The sequence below is a fragment of the Heptranchias perlo genome, chromosome 36 (assembly GCF_035084215.1).
Source record: "Heptranchias perlo isolate sHepPer1 chromosome 36, sHepPer1.hap1, whole genome shotgun sequence".
Taxonomy (NCBI): Eukaryota; Metazoa; Chordata; class Chondrichthyes; order Hexanchiformes; family Hexanchidae; genus Heptranchias; species Heptranchias perlo.
Window position 1 is genome coordinate 8,378,844 of NC_090360.1, and position 22,050 is coordinate 8,400,893.

Genomic DNA, 22,050 nt, shown 5'->3' on the forward strand with positions numbered 1-22,050 from the left:
TCATCGTGTTGGATGCTTGGGTCCACTGGTGCCATCGGTAGCCTGGTATCGAATCCATGTGGTCCTTCTTCAGGTACAAGTCTAGACAGTGCAGGCCAACAAGCTATTGGTCAGTGGAGCCCGATCCTGTCCTCCTTTGACATCCAACGCACACGCACTCACAGCAAGGGGTCCAAGAATCAGAAGTATGGATCCCCTCTCGAACCTGGAGATATTGTGACAAACTGTAGCACTCCTACTGTCGTCACAACTGACATCAGCCCAGACTCGAGACGTTCCTCGTCTGTATGGTTCAGTACCACGCCAGGCAGTGCATTTAGCCACGGAGACACCAGGAAAATCCCAGCAGCACAAACATTTTTGATGTTTTTTTATATCAAGTTCACAGTGCCTGATGTAAGAGTAACAATTCCCACAACAAAGTGCCTTGCAAGACATGATGATGCTGCCCCTTTAAAAAGGGTCTATCTAGAGAAAAGTCCAAAACAATGAATACACCCCCCCTCCACCCCCAACCGAAGAAAGATTCACTACCATGGCTGATGAAGAACAAACTACCAATAAATGATACATTGGGTTGATTAAGAGCTCTGGCAGAGACAGAAATCCATCTCTAAAGCTTCTCACCTGCTTTGTAGACCTTGTTGATATTGTGGATATCTGCATTGGAGCGAGACGCCAGGATCTCGATCAGACATTGTTCATCAGTCCCAGCCCCCTGCAGAAACAAAAGCAGATGATCAAGACACGCCCCCTTCAAAAAATACTACAGCGGAATCAATTATCCGTTGAGAACGTGTGTGGAGAGTAAGAGACGAGTGGGAGTCAGGATTTCCCAACATTTTCATTTCTCCCTCCCTCCCTCCACCCCATCCCGAGTGTGTTCCTCCTACTGGCAAGGTCAGCTGGCATTACGACAGCTCGGCAATCAGCTGATCTGCATCCTCATGTCACAAGGTCTCAAAGCTGACTGAGTAATCTAGGGTAGATTTTCATTTGTTCTCCAGATGTGGGTGACACTGGCAAGGCCAGATTTATTGCCCAACCCTAATTACCCAAGGAAGGCCATATTGAAAGGTACACCACAGCGAGGGAGAAATGTTTTATTAAGTAATGCATTGGAGGAAGGAGGAAAAAAAAAGTGTCTGACTGGATGTTTAATAAACTTTACAAGTAAACTTCTTGCAAGACCCTCGAGTACTGTTGAAGTAGATTACGTTGATCCTGGTCACAGTGTTACACTGCGCCTCTGTATCCAGCACACTCTTCTGCAATACCTTGTCAACTCACCGACTAATATGTGGTACAGATTTTCACCAAGGTTAATAAGCACCTGATAGCCACAATGCCAGAAAAGTCAGAGAGACGGGTTCAAACTTCAAGACTCGGCTGACTATCCACTTGTTGCATTTCCTGGGGTTTGGGGGTGGAGAAATTGCCAATTTGTAGAGGGGAGCAAAGAAACATAAGCCACGCAGGCATTGGTGGAGCAATAATTGACACCCGAAGGGGAGGGGGGTGTCGGGGGGGAGTGTGAGGAAATATTGGAAACCCGAGTGAATCTACATGTGTGTGTGTGTTTAAAAAAACACTGGATAGTCCTTTCAACAACATGAAAAATAGCATTAGAATATCGCCAAATCAGACCTGACAATTGGCTTTCTGTCATCAGACTCTTCTCTTTGGAAACCAGAAATGCCCAATATGTTTCTATGCCTCCACAAGAAGCAGGTTAACCGGTTATTCATCTCATTGTGTGAGGAATCTTGTGCACAAAATGGTTTCCACGTTTGCCCGCATAACAACAGTCACTGTGCTTCAAAAGCAATTCATTGAACGCTGTGGGATATTTGTAAGACACGTGATACAGTATTACATCAATGCAAGGTTGTCTTTTGAAAGAGGTGGTGTCACTGTGCAGGGAGTTGCCGGGCAGGTCATTAGATGTATTCAAGAAGGAGATAGATATATTTCTTAATGCTAAAGGGATCAAGGGATATGGGGAAAAAGCAGGAACATGGTACTGAGTTAGATGATCAGCCATGAACATTTTGAATGGCAGAGCAGGCCCAAAGGGCCGAATGGCCTACTCTTGCTCCCATTTTTCTATGTTTCAAATATGTTACGGGTGGTTGAAAGCAGTAAAGCTCCCCCCTAGGAACTGGACCAGAATTACCAAAGACGGACACACACCGGCATATGTGTGTTTTACAGTCCATTTCTAACTGTGCAATCTGCTGACTTTAAACACAACATTAACTTGAAACAGAACGAAGAGATCACAAGGAAAATTTATGGAGGTAGACCGGGGAATTATAGACCAGTTAGCCTAACATCTGTTGTGGGGAAATTGCTGGAGTCTATAATTAAGGATAGGGTGACTGAACACCTCGAGAATTTTCAGTTAATCAGAGAGAGCCAGCATGGATTTGTGAAAGGTAGGTTGTGCCTGACAAACCTGATTGAATTTTTTGAAGAGGTGACTAAAGTAGTGGGCAGGGGAATGTCAATGGATGTTATTTATATGGACTTCCAGAAGGCATTTGATAAGGGCCCACATAAGAGACTGTTAGCTAAGATAGAAGCCCATGGAATAGAGGGAAAAGTACGGACTTGGTTAGGAAGTTGGCTGAGCGAAAGGCGACAGAGAGTAGGGATAATGGGTAAGTATTCACATTGGCAGGATGTGACTAGTGGAGTCCCGCAGGGATCTGTCTTGGGGCCTCAATTATTCACAATATTTATTAACGACTTAGATGAAGGCATAGAAAGTCTCATATCTAAGTTTGCCGATGACACAAGGATTGATGGCATTGTAAGCAGTGTGGATGAAAACATAAAATTACAAAGCGATATTGATAGATTAGGTGAATGGACAAAATTGTGGCAAATGGAATTCAATGTCGACAAATGTGAGGTCATCCACTTTGGATCAAAAAAGGACAGAACAGGGTATTTTCTAAATGGTAAAAAGTTCAAAACTATGGATGTCCAAAGGGACTTAGGGGTTCAGGTACATAGATCATTGAAGTGTCATGAACAGGTGCAGAAAATAATCAATAAGGCTAATGGAATGCTGGCCTTTATATCTAGAGGACTGGAGTACAAGGGGGCAGAAGTTATGCTGCAGCTATACTAAACCCTGGTTAGACTGCACCTGGAGTACTGTGAGCAGTTCTGGGCACCGCACCTTCGGAAGGACATATTGGCCTTGGAGGGAGCGCAGCGTAGATTTACTAGAATGATACCCGGACTTCAAGGGTTAAGTTACGAGGAGAGATTACACAAATTGGGGTTGTATTCTCTGGAGTTTCGAAGGTTAAGGGGTGATCTGATCGAAGTTTATAAGATATTAAGGGGAACGGATAGGGTGGATAGAGAGAAACTATTTCCGCTGGTTGGGGATTCGAGGAGTAGGGGGCACAGTCTAAAAATTAGAGCCAGACCTTTCAGGAGCGAGATTAGAAAACATTTCTACACACAAAGGGTGGTAGAAGTTTGGAACTCTCTTCCGCAAATGGCAATTGATACTAGCTCAATTGCTAAATTTAAATGTGAGATAGATAGCTTTTTGGCCACCAAAGGTATTAAGGGATATGGGCCAAAGGCAGGTATATGGAGCTAGATCAGAGATCAGCCATGATCTTATCAAATGGCGGAGCAGGCACGAGGCTGAATGGCCTACTCCTGTTCCTATGTTCCTATGACTTTGCATAGATTTTTCCACTGCATCACTGACCTAGAAGAGGGAAAGCAGAGAGGTGAACTGATAGAGGTCTTTAAAATTATGAAGGGGTTCGATAGGGTAGACGTAAAGAAGATGTTTTCACTTATGGGAGAGTCCAAAACTAGGGGCCATAAATATAAGACAGTCACCAATAAACCCAATAAGGAATTCAGGAGAAACTTCTTTACCCACAGAATGTGGAACATGCTACCACATGGAGTGGTTGTGGCGATTAGCATAAACGCATTTAAGGAGAAGCTAGATAAATACAGGAGGGAGAAAGGAATAGAAGGATATGTTGATAGGGTTAAATGAAGTAGGGTGGGAGGAGGCTTGTGTGGAGCATAAACACCGGCATAGACCAGTTGGGCCAAATGGCCTGTTTCTGTGCCGTACATTCTATGTAAACTGTGCCTGTTGCTGTACAGTTCAGCAGCCCTGTGGATCTACACGTCAGCTCATCACTAACCTTGATTGCTTCCTTCAGTTCAGTTGCATCATAAAGCGTGGAGTTTTTCAGCAGTGCCAGGACTGCCTTCTCGAAATTACCCGACAGCTCAGACTTCAGCTCCTTTATCAAATCCTGCATCAGAAAGGAGAAATGTCAAACACCCAGCAACAGTGCAACGACTGAAGGCACAGGGGGAGGGCCTGGATTGTCCTCTTTGCCAGTGGGGGAGTGGCAGGGACGAGACCATTTTTCCACGGGTCGGGGCTCTTCATGTATGTAAGGTATTTGACACGATATGAAATGCAGTAATTATTCCTCATATAAATGAGATTTTGGAAGCCAGCAACTTAAACACTGATTTTGATTTCTCAGATTTTACAAGTACCACAGTCTCTTTTGACCTTGCCCATTGTTGTTAACGACATAATTTCAATTAAGAGAAATTGAGCAGCCTTGCCTTAGGCTCCTAGCTCGCCCCACCAAACCCAACCCAACCCAAGATCTGGTCACTCTTGTAGCACAAATTAGATCCAACCAGCCAAACTGAATTTGTCTCTAAAGTCAAAATTAAGTTACCTTTGAGAGCCATCATAATCTACACAATATTTATCTCGCTAGAAAAGATAAATGGCATTTTGTATTTAACAAGGCACAACAGTCATTGCATGTGAAGCGTTTTGAGATGTTTCTGAGAGACACAAGACAATCTATAAACATTTTTCTTTCAAGTCTTTCCTTCTCAAGTCACCAGAAATCTTTAACTTCTGACTTTTGGTTGCCATATCAATTGAATGTGTTACTTAGTGCAGCTCAAGAGTGGCTCAGTTGCCAACTCACCAGGAGGAAACAACTGGAACAAGTCCCAGATTTTGGCAATTCGAATAAAATTATTCCTGGGCAACAGAAACATACGATCAATGACGGACAGGAATAGACCCTCTGGTCCATCCATCCTGTCCCACACAATCGTGATACCTTGTGTCTGACAATATATACACTCCCCACCCCACACCATGTGATCTCCTGAACAAAATGAAATTAATGTCAATTTTCAGGTCGAGCCGGTTACAGAAGCTAAATGAATAATGCAACTAACTATTGGCACTAGCAACAAAAAGACGCCAATGCATTTATCAACCAGTGTAAATGTTATTCAAGGAGATCCAATGCAGGGCTGAAGGTGATATTGCCTTCAACTTCCACCGTGGGAGCAACAGAGTGTCTTCTGGATGGAAATCCCCTCAAAGTGAGAAAAGGTAAATTGAAGAGTACTGTATCTCAGTCTGGGCACCACACTTTAAGGAGGATGTCAAGGCCTTGGAGAGGGTGCTGAGGAGATTTACTAGAATGGTACCAGGGATGAGGGACTTCAGTTATATGGAGATACTTGAAAAGCTGAGATTTTTCTCCTTAGAGCAGAGAAGGTTGAGGGGATATTTAATAGAGGTGTTCAAAATTATGTGTGGTTTTGACAAGAGTAGATAGGGAGAAAACAGTTTCCACTGGCAGGAGGGTCGACAACCAGAGAACGCAGATTTAAGATAATTGGCAAAAGAACCAGAGGGGAGATAAGGACAATTATTTTTGACGCAGTGAGTTGTTCGGGTCTGGAATGCACTGCCTGAAAGGGCGGCAGAAGCAGATTCAATTGTAAATTTCAAAAGGGAATTGCATAAACACTTGAAGGTGAAAATAATGTAGGGCTATGGGGAAAGAGCATGGGGAGTGGAACTAATTGGATGGCTCTTTGAAAGAGCCGGTATAGGCAAGATGGGCCAAATGGCCTCTTTCTGTGCTCCATGATTCTATGAAGTTCCACCACACAGTGATGGTCAAAGATACTTGCCTTTCCGTAGGCCGTTTTGAAGGACAGGACAATCTGCTGCCTCTGCTTACTGGATCGATGCGCAACTACATCAATGATGGCTTGTTCATCCGTGCCTACAAACAGAAGAGTTCAAAATTAAAAGTAGGTCCCACAGTAACAACCTTATCAAGTTGCATGTTTTAAATCGATTCACAATAGACAATCCCAGGAAAATCATCCATCATAAATGCCTACTGACTCTGCCAAACTGATAATACTGAGGTTCTTATGTCATGCAGCCCAGGGAAAATGCAAACAACTCTCATTACATACTCTCCGACGGCAACCATATAATGGGGTCATTTGTATGGCTGGTGGTTTTCCCATAAGCCCTAGCACGAGGCCTCACAAAATTGACCCCGTGGAATGCAATAAAATGTCATCATAACTTTCTAAACATAATACCCTGCAACTGTCAATCGTTTTCAGTTGCCCAATCTTAGGACAGAGCTGGCAAACATAAAACCTCTTCACTACAGCCTTGCCGTTTGTAGGAACGTTTATATTTGGGATAGTTATGTCACGACGTGGATCAAAAGGAAAATACTGCTGGATGCTGGAAATCCGAAATAAAAACAGAGAATGCTGGAAAATACTGACAGATACTGGATAAAGATAAAATACTGGACAGCTCTGATGAAAGGCCATCGACCCGAGACTGTAACTCTGTTTTCTCTCTCCATAGACGGAAGGGTCGAGAACCAAAGATTTGAGGTGATTGGCAAAAGAACCAAAGGCGGCATGAGGACATGACGCAGTGAGTAGTTATGATCTGGAATGCGCTGCCAGAAAGTGCGGTGGAAGCAGATTCAATCTTGGCTTTCAAAAAGGAATTGGATAAATACTTGAAAAGGAAAAATTTGCAGGGCTAAGGGGAAAGAGCGGGGGAATGGGTCGAACTGGATTGCTCTTACAAGGAGCCGGCACAGGCTCGATGGGCCGAAAAGCCTCCTTCTGTGCTGTAACCAATGATTCCAGTGTTTTAGAAGGCACTTGTGTCAGTCAATCAAGCACTCCGCAGGTCAGGAGCTGTGATGAATTATGGCAATTCGGAATTCATACCAATTGAGACTGTGTAAACTCACTCGGCTGTTCAACGAGAGAATTTACAGACATGGGTAGAAATTCATCTGGGCCCGTTTACAGGGAGGCCTGAAATCAGGATACAGCGGAGTCATGGGAACACGTCAGCTCCCACAGCAACGTTTTTAATTAAAAAAAAGAAAAAGAATCTTACCTTTTGTTGGCGGCTGCAACGACTGCTGAAGAACCTAGAGCAGAGCAGGCCCAGCTCCTTCTCCACCCTGCGATATCCAATTTCTGCAAGTGGCCTAAAACAGGCGTGAGGCCCCGCAGTAACACTTGTAAGGGGCCTCACCTCTGTTTTAGGCGGCTACCAGGGATGCCTGAAAGAAAATGGCCCAACCCAATTTCAGGTTGGATTTTTTTTTTAAGCGTCCTGGAGCGCAGGTCATTGGTCCCCGAAATTGGACCTCATGAAACAGGTGCAACGAGGTCCAATTCCTATCGCACAAAGTTCAATGGTTGGACAGTTTCTATTTTGCCCATTCTCAGTTGGATGCCCAACAAATGCTGAGCAATCAGTCACTCTACTCAGGTTTTAACAGAATGAGAAAACTTAAACAGCGAAGCTCTTCAGATTCACTCACCAAATCCTTTCATAGCTTTCCTCAGAACTTCAGCATCCCTCAGGGCATCAAATCCTGAAGCGTCTCTTACAGTCCCTCGGTTCACAGGCTAAACACCACAAAATATTTGTGTCAGACAAACAGTTCAAATTCTGTTTGGGTCTCTGTCGTGCGCCAGTTGTTTTTCCAGCTAAGATGGTGGGCAGGCAACCTATTGACAACGTCACAGCCAAGTGCTGTTTGCATCGCTTCATCGTCACCGGGCGTACTATGGATTAAGCATCTCAAATTTATGTAGTCTCATTGCCAATTCACTCTTCAACAGCTATTACAATACAAGGACGTGTAGGTTCCGCTTCAGATTGGGGAATTTAAGCAGATTAAAGCACATTCACTAACTGCAGCTTTTGTTAACTCCGTTCTGTACCTAAGCACAAGAGCTTTTGTGATCACATGTCACAACCATAACCTTCCCCAGTTCTGGCACGGTGGTGGGATTGACTTCAATGAGCTTATGCATTTAGGGATGAAAAACATTGCAGAGGTGCTTAAAGAATTCAAAAATGTAAGTGAAGGGCAAAGGCAAGAGGGACAAGTCACAAGAAATCGTGTTTGGTTTATTTACTGACTTGTTTCAATCTAGTCAACAAATGGGGAAACATCATTGATCTAGCCTGTCCATGTGTGGTCAAAAGATTTGTTGACATACGTTGAATAATTCTGGAACTTTCCAGTGATCTTGCAGTTACAGCGCACTTCTTCATTCGACTGAAGTGCAGGTTGGAGAATCGAAACTAGCTCCAAGTAATCCTAGCTCCAAGCTGTGTTCCTATCTTGCAAGGCTCTGAGCTGGGAGCGTAGAATCACTAAACTTGATCTTTATCTGTGTCTTTCTATGATACGACCAACATCTTCCATAAAACAGAACTTGGTGGCAGAGCAAGCCAATTTCTACTGTGTGCTACGAACAAAATTGTAAATACCTTCTTTTTAAAACATAAATAAGTTTACAATTTCATTACAATTGTAAACAATTTTACAACACCAAGTTATAGTCCAGCAATTTTATTTTAAATTCACAAGCTTTCGGAGATTTTCTCCTTCCTCAGGCAAATGTTTCAAGATCTCCTTGAAGCCTACGCATTTATACATTTCATTACACACAGCACACAGAAGAAATCTCCATATAATTTATTATCCATGATTTCTCTACCCATTTAGATCCCCAGCAACCATTTCCAACCAAATTGTAACAACCAATTTCTAGGATCTATTGATAAATTCCCTGATTTTTTAAATTCGTTCATAGGTTGTAGGCGCCACTGGCAAGGCCAGCATTTATTGCCCATCCCTAATTGCCCTTGAGAAGGTGGTGGTGAGCCGCCTTCTTGAACCACTGCAGTCTGTGTGGTGAAGGTTCTCCCACAGTGCTGTTAGGAAGGGAGTTCCAGGATTTTGACCCAGCGACGATGAAGGAACGGCGATATATTTCCAAGTTGGGATGGTGTGTGACTTGGAGGGGAACGTGCAGGTGGTGTTGTTCCCATGTGCCTGCTGCCCTTGTCCTTCTAGGTGGTAGAGGTTGCGGGTTTGGGAGATGCTGTCGAAGAAGCCTTGGCGAGTTGCTGCAGTGCATCCTGTAGATGGTACACACTGCAGCCACGGTGCGCCGGTGGTGGAGGGAGTGAATGTTTAGGGTGGTGGATGGGGTGGCAATCAAGCGGGCTGCTTTGTCCTGGATGGTGTCGAGCTTCTTGAGTGTTGTTGGAGCTGCACTCATCCAGGCAAGTGGAGAATATTCCATCACACTCCTGACTTGTGCCTTGTAGATGGTGGAAAAGCTTTGGGGAGTCAGGAGGTGAGTCACTCGCCGCAGAATACCCAACCTCTGACCTGCTCTTGTAGCCACAATATTCAAGTGGCTGGTCCAGTTAAGTTTCTGGTCAATGGTGACTCCCAGGATGTTGATGGTGGGGGATTCAGCGATGGTAATGCCGTTGAATGTCAAGGGGAAGTGGTTATTCACTCTCTTGCTGGAGATGGTCATTGCCTGGCACTTGTCTGGCGCAAATATTATTTGCCACTTATCAGCCCAAGCCTGGATGTTGTCCAGGTCTTGCTGCTTGCGGGAACCGACTGCTTAAGTGGCAAATAATATTTGCACCAGACAAGTGCCAGGCAATGACCATCTCCAGCAAGAGAGTGAATAACCACCTCCCCTTGACATTCAACGCCATTACCATCGCCGAATCCCCCACCATCAACATCCTGGGAGTCACCATTGACCAGAAACTTAACTGGACCAGCCACTTGAATATTAAACTTAGGAACAAAGGGAATATATTTGAGGGAAGGAAGGAAAGAAAACTACTGGCCATAATTAGATGGGATAATATGCAGTATACATCTCTCCACAATCTCCTCTGTAGCTGATCCTATTGACATGAAGTTATTAGATCAGTTATTAGCTGGTTTTCATAGACTGTGCAATGTGATAACAGAAAGGTGATCTATGAACTTAACTGAATATAAACTTAATATTAAGATTAAACTTAAAGGAAAAAATTGCAGGGCTATGGGGGAAGGGCCAGGGAGTGGGACTAAGTGGGTAGCTCTTTCAAAGAGCCAGCACAGGCAGAGTACACTGACTGGGCTCCTTCTGTGCTGCATGATTCTGTAAGTAAACACAGCCCTTCCAAGGAATGTGTGTTTTGATATGTTTTTTCATAGTTTAAGGTTACTGCATACAAAAATTGAATTGGAATAAACTGACTAAAGCTACAACAGCGTCACCAACTTTGACTGACAATATTTTGGAGATTCCTACTCTGTGGGTTAATTAAAAGAAATACATTCACAAACAAAAACAGAGAAAAATTGAATCAATATTCAGGGCCTATAGACGCACATTAATATCGCCACTGCTTTCCTAGAAAATAATATTGATCAATGAGCAATCTTTATGGAAACGCATCATAATTTATGTTTATTAAAATCATTTGAACCTGTGAACCAATGAAAGTTGAGTTACAGCAAAAACCTATTAGTGCAGTAGCCACAGAAAGAAGAAAAAATTTAATCTATTGATTAGTCTCAAGAGTCAAAATCCATCCATTAGTTACCTTCATTCAACTAATTCTAAAAGGAAACAAAGGATTTTTCATTTCCCCTCACCAGTTTTCTCCACGCCAATACAAAGAATTTACAGCACAGAAGGCCATTTGGCCCATCATGCCCGTGCTGGTGTTTATGCTCCACACGAGCCTCCTCCCACCTTACTGCATCTAACCCTATCAACATATAGTGAAGGCATTGATATCATAGAATCATACAGCACAGAATGAGGCTATTCGGCCCATCGTGCCTGTGCCGACTCTTTGAAAGAGCTATCAAATTAGTCCCACTCCCCTGCTCTTTCCCCATAGTCCTCCCCAAGCAAAGGGCAGTACTACCCTCCTGTTGTGATCAACCTGGGACCTTCGGGTCTCTAAGGCTTAGCTACTCACTGGATGAACTCGCTAAACTACCATGGGAGCCACAGCAATCAGACTGACTGGTATTTAACTCACGCACACACGCGCCCCCTCTCACGCACACACGCGCCCCCTCTCACGCACACACGCGCCCCCTCTCACGCACACACGCGCCCCCTCTCACGCACACACTCACTAATCTTCAATTTTTTTCCCCCCAAAACAAGTCAATTAATTTCCAAAAGTAACCAAGAATATCTTGGAACACCTGACACATTATACTTAATAAACGCTGTGATTACCCGAGAGTGCAATGATTTATTGGGACACAAGTGCCACTGACAGCCAACATGCACAGAGCAGTGCCACAATACGCCAGAACACCGCACATCAGAATCACATGCAGCCAAACACCATATTTTACTTAAATATCGTCAACTGACAATTCTTTCAATAATAAGCAATCTTAAGCTTACACATTTTTTTTTTAGTGGGGTGGGGAGTTTTTGGCTTGTTTTTGAACACACTTTGATGGTACAGTCAGTTTAAGGCTATTTTTTTTAAAATTTCCCTCTGACAATTTTATCCCCTCCTGAAAGCCTCTACTCCATCCTAGGGTACAGTTCCACATGTGCCCGTCACCACCTCACCCAAATAGCCTTCAGGACATCACAGTCGGACAGTGATAAGAACATCGGCATCACTGCCCAGTCCAATCCTGTTTGCTTACAACATCCGCACGTGCACACTTCCAGCAGGGGTCTCCAGATAGGGACGAGGAGCAGGGAAGCCTGTTCAATTGTCCCTTTTCTGCATCCAGGGACAATAAGGCCAATTGCCCCCCCGCCCAACCTACGGCCACCCTGGCTGAGATCGGTTAACCCAACATAGACCAAGGAACCTTCCTGGTCTTGTATGGTTGAATTACTCACTGGATAAACCTGCTGAACCATCAGGGATGCATCCAGTTTGAGGTTTCTGACCCCAATCTCGGTGTAAGTCGAGACGCCTACGTTCTGGTACAACATCGATAAGCTCTGAAATTATTTCAACTCCAATTGACTGTCCTCAGATTTTTCCACCATGTGACCTAAGTCTGGATCCAGCGATACAAAAACAAATAGGGAATCAAATCCGACTTCCACCACCTGAATCTATATATTTTTTTTAAATAAGGAGGAATAGATTCAAATGCTTCTCACACAAAGGCCTCAATGAGCATGTTGTTTAGGATCACGTGCAGCTAAACACAGTCGCTTCTAGATCAAGGACGGTTGAAAATTCAACAAGCGTTTTGCGAATTTTTACCCCTATTTTTCCTCCTCTCCACCCGCTAACTTGTGCTGTGGTGAAGTTCCAAAGGAACCGGCAGCATCCAGTACTTCACACAAGTGACCGGTCTTCACATTTAAACTCCCGACAGTGTGTAATGGAAAGCTATTTGACCGTGGGGGTCTTCACAGCTGAGTCTGGTTCTGCCCTCAGTCGACATTACACACTTGCAGCAAATGTCTCTGGATGGCAATCGGGACTACGAAACCTGGCTAGCCCAAGGGAAATTGTATTATTCTTGCTGCCAAGCCAATAAATCAAAGACTGGGGATCGAACCTTGGACCTTTCTGGTTTGTTTGGAACAGCTTTATTCCAAGTAGTGCCTACAACATCTGAGCCAGGAGAAAGGCTCAATTATTTAAATTAAAATTCCCATTCAGTGTCATTCTTCTGAGTCCATGTGATGCTACAATGCAGTGGACTTCTGTTTCATTACACCCACTATCATAGGTACAGGAGTAGGCCATTCAGCCCCTCATGTCTGTTCTGCCCTTCAATTAGATCATGGCTGATCTGCATCTTGACTCCACCTACCTGGCTTAGTTTTCAATTGACCCCCAGCCTCAACAGCTGTTTGAGGGAGAGAGTTCCAGATTTCCACTCCCCTTTGTGTGAAGAAGTGTTTCCTGAATCAACCCTGAATGGCCGAGCTCTAATTTTAAGGTTGTGCATACTTGTTCTGGACTCCCCTACCAGAGGAAATAGTTTCTCTCTACACCTCAATCATGACCACCTAGCCTGAGTATCTATTGTGCAGCAAATCCGAGGCATTTTGCTCCCACCCCCCCGCCCCAATACCCCTTTTCCAATCCGAATAAACTTATTTCTACATAGATGTCATCCAAAGCTTCCAGAGATTTATTATATTGTAACATCCACAGGATTAGCTGTGGGTCGCGATCTTCAAAGGTCTTTGATCCAGAACAGCATCACATGCAATTACATGATGGAAATAACTCAAAAGGCACATCAGTAAAGCTTACCTCAAATTCTGAGCCAACCTGGGTGTAAAATGCCAAACAACATTTTAAATAGAAAATTAAGATATTTTCCACCCTCATAAACAACCCGCTATTCCATGTAGGAAGCTACCATTTTCTTACGTAGCATGAGTTATCATTGAGCCAGGTTGAACAGGAGTCCTGCTCGTTCATTCACAATAATCTTATTAAGTGTGAAACACAACAGAGGTATGAACTATGAATGCATAAGGGTTTTTGTCTATCACCGTTGTAACAGGGGCTGCAATGATGGTTTGTGAATTAAATAAAATATCGATCGCCTTAGATCTAAAAGGCAGTAAATTGACTTCTTCTGAAAGGGCAGCATGGACACGCAGGCTACGGAGAACAGCCCATTCAGTAAGTTCCTTCGGCTGAATCAGGAAAATTTCCCCTGGACCTAGTCCCAATGTCTGGATTCTGCCACAGAGCTGCTTTACCAGTAAACATCTACGGACAGCCCAAGGCTGGACAAGGATTTAACCAGAGTGGTTAGAATGTGGAACTTGCTACCACAAGAAGTACTCGAGGCGAATAGCATCAATGCATTTAAGGGGAAGCTAGATAAACGCACGAGGGAGAAAGGAATAGAAGGATATGCTGTTAGGGTTAGATGAAGTAGGGAGGGAGGGGGCTCGTGTGCAACATTAACACAGGCATGGACCTGTTGGGCCGAATGGCCTGTTTCTGTGCTGTACATTCTATGTAAATCCCACCCAGTGGCCCACAGTTACTATGTACTTTTTGGCACCCTTTGACTACTCTGGAATATCTTTGCTATAAAACGTTTGGTGATCACTTTAGTTTTAATTGTTTAAGACACAAAACTTGAAATAAATAATAAACAAGTAATAAATTTAGCAAATTTGAACTTTAGCAGCAAAGTACTTAAAGTAAGTTTACTTTAATTTATACACTGAGCTGCCTTCCTTACCTTTAATGGTGCTGCAGAGGAGGTTATAGTTGAACTTGAAGAGTAACTTTGGGATGAACCAGATGGGTAACCAGGTGTAGGGGCTGACTGGTATCCTGGGGTAGGGCCCGATGGGTAACCTTGTGTGGGGGCAGACTGGTATCCTGGGGTAGGGCCCGATGGGTAACCTTGTGTGGGGGCAGACTGGTATCCTGGGGTAGGGCCCGATGGGTAACCTGGAGTAGGGCCAGAGGTTGTTGGATATCCTGTGTTAGAGCCAGGATATCCTGGATTGTATGAGGGAGCACCAGGCTGACTGCCTTGGCCTTGTGGATACATTCCATACGGTGGTGCTGGCTGCTGGCTGGGAGGAGCCCCAAACCCTCCTGGGTACCCAAGATTGGGAGGTCCAGAACCGTATGTACCCATTAAGTTCGATATGTTTTGTGCCTGTAATAATAACAGAACAGAATGTAACAGTACTAAGATTTTTGGTTTGCAAACCACAATTAGATTTCTATTTTGTTCCAATTTTGCCCAACTCAAACAAAATGCAGTAGACTTAATTTCTAACGTCAATCTCTCATGGTGTTGCACACGGAGTTGGAGGCAGAAGTCAAAATCAAGCACAGAAGTGTCGTCTTTAGGGGAATCAGGGTTAGAGATGGGGTGGAGGGGGGATATTGGACCAAAGTGTGCAGAGCAATTCAATCCCCATTTTAAAGTCATACATTTTGTCCTTTTACAAGAATGATATCAGAACTTTACAAGGATGTTACCAGAACTGAGAGGACATACTTATCAGGAAATATTGAACATACTGGGGATCTTTTCTCTAGAAAAGAGAAGGCTGAGGGGTGACCTGATAGAGGTCTTTAAGATTATGAAAGGGTTCAATAGGGTAGTCATCGAGAAGATGTTTCCACTTGTGGGGGGAGACCAAAACTACAGGCCATATGTATAAGGTACTCACTAATGATTACAATAGGGAATTCAGGAGAAACTTATTCACCCAGAGAGTGGTTTGAATGTGGAATTTGCCACAAAGAACAGTTGAGGCGAATAGCATAGATGCATTTAAGGGGAAGCTAGATAAACACATGAAGGAGAAAGAAAAAGTAGGTTTTGTTGATAGGGTTAGATGAAGAGGGGTGGAAGAAGGCTAATGTGGGGCATAAACACCAGCATAGACCGCTTGGACCGAATGGCCTGTTTCTGTGCTGTAAATTTTATGTTTTTTATATCTCCATTATAAATTCCTGTGTTCACATTTATAATGATGTGGAGATGCCGGTGATGGACTGGGGTTGACAAATGTAAGGAATCCTACAACGCCAGGTTATAGTCCAACTGTTTTATTTGAAAATCACAAGCTTTCGGAGGCTTTCTCTCGCTCACCTGACGAAGGAGAAAGCCTCCGAAAGCTTGTGATTTTCAAATAAAACAGTTGGACTATAACCTGGCGTTGTAAGATTCCTTACACATTTATAATGGAAGCTGCCTCTGAAACCTTCTCGCACTGTAATTACATCCTCCCGCCAGTTATGGCACTGTTGTTACATAGGGTGGTTTCTGTTATAAATATTGACATAGGAATTTATTATAGAAAAAGTTGGCAGGAAATGCTCACAGATGGAAGATTTTTAAAAGATTATGGATATATTATTTCTAGGTGGCTAGAATTCACTTTTCAATATACTTTACAAATATATTTATATTAGGAGAGAAGCCATTTAGTTTAAATTGTACCTATATTTGAGTTGAATGTATCCTTTCAAGATTTTACGTTTAGTTACAAAAAAATAAAAAAGGAAATCTCTCAGATGATGTCTTGCTGTGGTCAGCCACAGGCAAGCATAGGGAGACAAGGAGTCATGTGAACTTATTACACTTGTGTCATTGTTATCCGATGTCAGGATGACAGCTGAAGACCAACATTTGGGTTAGGATCTCTCCTTGTAGGCCCCCTTTGGAACGGGAAGCCTGCTGATTCAAGGTTCAGCTGAAGTAGTTACCTCATTCAGTGGACATTAACATCGGAACAGGAGTAGGCCATTCAGCCCCCCGAGCCTATTCCGCCATTCAATTAGATCATGGCTCCATTTACCCACCTTGGTTCGGTAACCCTTAATACCCTTGCCTAACAAAAATAGAACTCATTTGATTATCCTAGGCACTCTTCAGGCCGGAGGGTAAGAATACCTCTGGTCCCTACACGTAGACACTTTGTAAATGTGTTTGTGATGTGACGAACAGCTGTGTTTCAGATCATGAGTGTCTATACTGTATGTTTTGAATGCAATTTTAACCAGGCTAATGCCTTGGAATTCTTAAAACGGCTTTCATTCAGCAAACCTCTAGGGGATGCTACTATTTCTGTAGCTTGGAATGCAAAGTTGGGTCATCTGGTTTGATGCCCAGTAGCCCTTTGAATTCTGCTAAGCAAGTTAAGTATCCTTTTCAGTACAATGGATGTCTCATTTTGGAAATTCCTATCAAACGTGTCAAAGAATGTAAGCTAGCAGATGTGAACAAATGATTTGTGAACGTTTTCTCATCAGAGGTCTCCTGCTGGGATAGGCAACTGTTATCTCTGATGGCCCACTGGGTCTTGGAAATCCATTTTGATTGACATTTTGTATTAATTATGAAGGATATCTTTTTTATCTTCCTTTGTACCAGCTTGGATATCAAAAGGAGAGACATATAACCAGTGGGGTGCTCACATTCCTTTTTCAGAGTGCTACTTTACGGGCTGGAGATGAAATGAGGGACTCCATGTCGTTCGTTTCTCATGCAAGCCTTTTCATTGTGGACCCGTAGTCAAAAGTTACTTTAAAAAACTGCTAACACTTGGGGGCTTTTACTGTTTTGGAACAGATATTGTTAAGTTAAGTACTGTACGATATCTAATCTACAGTTGTACGTTTGCTTCTGTATAATTTTACTTTTTAATAAACCTATTAGTAGTTTAGCCTGAGCAACACAGTTTGTCAGCATGGTGCTTTTCGGCTGATTCAAAGAGATTTGGATTGTATTGTGCCATCTTGTACTATTTCCTATGCATACACCCAACAATATAAGTTAACTCGGCATCCCCCAATCCCAAATATTTGAGGTCTTTTAAATAATGAAGAGATTAGACTCTGCAAATGGACAAGTTAGTTGAGGTAGACAGATAAGGAAGGACTAGGGGGCATCAGTAGAGGTTACAAAAGCGTAAGAGTTAGTTTAGATGCCAGGAAGTACTTCTTTTCATAGAGATATCAACCTCTGGAATAGACTGCCAGTAAATGCGATCATAGTACCATAGTAAGTACCGCACAGGAGGAGGCCATTCGGCCCATCGTGCATGTGCCGGCTCTTTGGAAGAGCTATCCAATTAGTCCTATTCCCCTGCTCTTTCCCCACAGCCCTGTAAATTTTTTCCCTTCAAGTATTTATCCAATTCCCTTTTGAAAGTTACTATTGGATCTGTTACCATCACCCTTTCAGGCAGCGCATTCCAGATCATAACAACTCGCTGCGCAAAAAATGTTTCCTCATGTCGCCTCTGGCTCTTTTACCAATCACCGCGAATCTGTGTACTCTGGTTACCGACCCTCCTGCCACTGGAAACAGTTTCTCCTTATTTACTCTATCAAAACCGTTCATGGTTTTGAATGCCAATATCAAATCGCCCTTTAACCTTCTCTGTTCTAGGAAGAAAAACCCCAGCTTCTCCAGTCTCTCCACATAACTGAAGTCCCTCATCCCTGGTACCATTCTAGCAAATCTCTTCTGCACCCTCTCTAAAGCCTTGACATCTTTTCTAAAGTGTGTTGCCCAGAATTGAACACAATACTCCAGCTAAGGCCTTACCAGTATTTTATAAAGGTTTAGCATAACTTCCTTGCTTTCATACTCTGTGCCTCTATTAATAAAGCCCAGGATCCCATATGCTTTTTTAACAGCCGCTTCAACTTATCCTGCCACCTTCAAAGATTTGTGTATGTTCACCTCCAGGTCTCTCTGTTCCTGCACCCTCTTTAAAATTGTACCATTTAGTTTATATTGCTTCTCCTCATTCTTCCTACCAAAATGAATAACTTCACACTTCTCTGCGTTAAATTTCATCTGCCATGTGTCTGCCCATTTCACCAGTATGTCTACGTCCTCCTGAAGTCTGTTACTATCCTCCCAATTGTTTCTTACATTTCCGAGTTTCGTGTCATCTGCAAACTTTGAAATTATACCCTCTCTACCCAAGTCCAGGTCACTAACGTATATCAATGAGTGTGGATTCACTGCAGACCTATCAAGAGAGAGTAGAAAATATCTCGAGTTATAGACGACGGGGTAAATAAAACTAGCCATAACTGTCATTGCATTATCCTGTAGGCTGCATCCTGTCCGGAAGAGGCAGGTATGATGGAACAGTTTATTTTGTGTATATTTACAGCTGTAACATTTGTATTCATGGTATGTTTGGACTTGCCCATGGAAGCTGGTTTTTATGGAAAGCATGAATAAAGAGCATTGGGAAGCAGCCACATTCATTTCCTCTATTTCAGAATGTTTCAATTGCACTAGAAATAATGAACAGAGGAAATTTTCACAAACAGATTTATAATGTCAGTACAGCTAATGGCCAAAGAAATTCTAACCTGCTGGTTCTTTTTGGTTTTCAACCCTGTGGGGGTTGGAATGTAGCGACCGTTCGGAATGACTCACAGACACTAAAGAAGTGCCCGCATGGCTCTGTTTCATATAGAACCTAGCTGCTGTGGGATTTTTCCATGTTACTGATTGAAAAGGATCATGTGTACTATGCCTGGGCTTGATATGTGTGGAATGTGCTTATAACATTCCAAGAAATTAAACAAGTTAAAAATGAAACAGGTCTGGTGGTCCCGATTGACAATAAATTGAAGCTATCACAATAATGCTCGCTGGCAGTGGGCAAAGCAAATCAGATGTTGGGATGTATTAAAAGATGAAATTAGTGAGGGAATCCTGCCACTTTATAAATCATTGGTGCCACCGCACTTTGGAAACTGTGTGCAGTTCTGGTTACCACAGTACACAAAGGATATTAGTTATTGAAAGTTTGCAGAAGTGAGCAACCAGAATGATTGAGGGGATGGAGGGGTTGGATCATGAGGAGCAATTATGTAAATTGGGCTTGTTCTCACTCGAAAAGAAAAGGTTGAGAGGTGACATAATTGCTGTTTTTAGGATTTTAAAAAGGACTAGATAATGTGGACCGTGATGAGGTGTTGCATCTTGTCCAGAATAGTAGAACCGGAGAGGACATGCCTGGGGGTAACTAATCCACAGAAACATTATTTCAGTGAACGAGTGGTCAATCTGTGAAACGGTGGGAGACGGTGGGAGAAGATTGTATTGATTCATTCAAATGCAAATTAGATACATTTCTTTCAGAAAATAATCTTTTGGGATACAGTACATGAGTAATTTGAGACATGACATATAGTAAGTGTAGGATGCTCGGGAGGAACAGGTGACTTTGGGCCTATGGTTCCCAAAGCTCTCCACCACTGGGATTTTCCTCGCCTCATGTCTGGGTCTGTTGTAGACTCATTGATGGAGATTGATTGCTATGATTAGTCAACAACTCCATATCATTGTATCATGCGACTACCAGGAAGGTAGAAGGCAAACTAGATGGGCTTTGGTCTTTTCTCGTCCAGTAATTCCTATGTTGCTAAGAAAAAGGTTGGGAACAACAGGAAAAAAACACTGTTTGGGAAGTTCCTGCAAAAATAGGATAAAGGGATGTCACCCCTCCTCTCACACATCAACCAAAGGGCATGAACAGCACTAATTCCAAAATGCAGACTTGTTCCTGTGGTGCCCATTCTCACAAAGTTTGTTTATTTATTTTCATTTTTTTTGTTTTTCTTGGCAGCTTTGTCACATGATCCTGCTTCCTTGAAGAAAGTTATTTTGAAGTCACATGACTATCAGCTGAAGCTATGAGGCATGTGTGTTTTGCTAGCGTTCTGGGTCTCTGCAGTGGCTCCCACAAAAAAGCAGTAAATTTTAAATCTGAGATGGATTTTTGCTAGCCGAGGGTATTAGGCGAGTAGGTGAAATCAGGATACAGATCAGCCATGATCTCATTAAATGGCGGGGCAGGCCCGAGGGCCTGAATGGCCTACACCTGTTCCTGTGTTCCCTGTGCAGTCTGTAGTGCTGGTCTACTTTGATCAACACATGAAATGAATTTCTGGAGAGGGTTGCGGAGGGGAAAGCCTGGAGTCATTTAATAAACAGTTGCATTCTATTGTGGGACAATGGTAAGATTTTCTTTCTGGATGGAAATGTTAAGATAGGCTGAATGACCTTCCTCATCTGTATTCAGTTTGCTATTATGTGATAGCTAATGAATATATTTTACCACCTTCTTCCCTTGATAGACATTAGGGAAATACGAGTAGAATGTATTTCCCTGGGCTTCCATTGCCCTTAAAGTCACAAAGTACAGACCAGGAAGGCCATTCAGCCTATCGAAGTCTACAGAAACTATGGTCCCCTCCAGAAAGCTATACATCCCACAGTTACACACTGACAGGCAAGATAGGTAAATCTTCCTGTACAGACTGTGATGCAGATAAACAACCACCTGAAGGAATGCATAGCATTTTTTAACCTAATAACTTTTTTTTTCTTCTTTCATTAATCTGTTGCCCTTCTTTCAGTCCTGCTATTATCGTGCGCCAACACGACCAAGAGGGCAGGCAGGTGACCTGTTTGAGAGTGACACACGCCAAGGCTAGGAACAGCCTGCTTAGAGTTGCAAGAGGGAGCTGTTTTATCCCATGAGTTTGTCTCTTTCCTTCTGAGTCTACTGTCCACACAACCAAGATCAGGAATTCACTGCATATATAAAAAAAAATCAGAAGAATTCCCAAACTATTGAAGTAAAAAAAAAGTTCACTGCAGATGAAGTCCACAATACAACAGGAAATTGGTATGGATTATGGTTCATGAATATGTTGTATGGAAGGATCAGAAACTTTGCACCATCACAGTTTTATTTTGCCTGTTCTGGGTCTATACCACAGTACCAAAGACACATTCAGATATAGGTTTACAAGTGGCACTTACCATCCCTGCAAAATAGGAAGGATTCATCTGTTGAGGCAAGTTTCCAAGAGCATCCAATCCAATAGGTGGAGCTGGATTACCAGGATTGGTACCCCATGGATTACCAACTGAAATTAGGCAAAAAGCAACAAGAATTGTTATGGAACGTAAAGGAAAACACAGATCACTATTGTGACCAAGATTTCACACAAGTGTTTCTACCAACTTGCTAACACTGACTAAATCAGAGTCTGGATGATATTGTGGATTGGACAATGTCAGGCTCTAGGATGAAAGTGTCAGGGAGTTGCATATATGTTAAAAATAAATCAGGTGGAAAGCTGCAAAAAAAAAAAATTGGGATTTTGCTTTCAACCTTTCAAAAAAAAAACCAACAGCAGTTAGCAAGTATGTGTACACCCAGTTTACATCACATTCAAAAGGAAGAGAGGATGAACCAAAACCGATTGCAACTTCCCACACGTTTCCCCAATGGTTGCCTAGATCTGGTCTAATTGCTAGGCTATTAAATTAACAGCCTGAT

The 22,050-nt window shown here is 42.9% G+C and overlaps 1 protein-coding gene across 2 annotated transcripts in view; it reads right to left on the bottom strand.

Annotated features, from left to right (window-relative positions):
• The window catches only part of LOC137304060 (annexin A11-like), a 62,977-nt gene that overhangs the window by 20,336 nt on the left and 20,591 nt on the right, over positions 1 to 22,050 (bottom strand). The window contains exons 3-8 of one of the 2 annotated variants that reach the window (XM_067972488.1): positions 21,528 to 21,634; positions 14,436 to 14,864; positions 7,716 to 7,803; positions 6,025 to 6,119; positions 4,197 to 4,310; positions 628 to 718 (exon numbers count right to left, since the gene is read on the bottom strand). In XM_067972488.1, coding sequence (XP_067828589.1) covers positions 628 to 718; positions 4,197 to 4,310; positions 6,025 to 6,119; positions 7,716 to 7,803; positions 14,436 to 14,864; positions 21,528 to 21,634 — 924 coding nt within the window. The remainder of the gene's footprint in view (positions 1 to 627; positions 719 to 4,196; positions 4,311 to 6,024; positions 6,120 to 7,715; positions 7,804 to 14,435; positions 14,865 to 21,527; positions 21,635 to 22,050) is intronic. The other variant, XM_067972489.1, reaches the window with a different exon arrangement.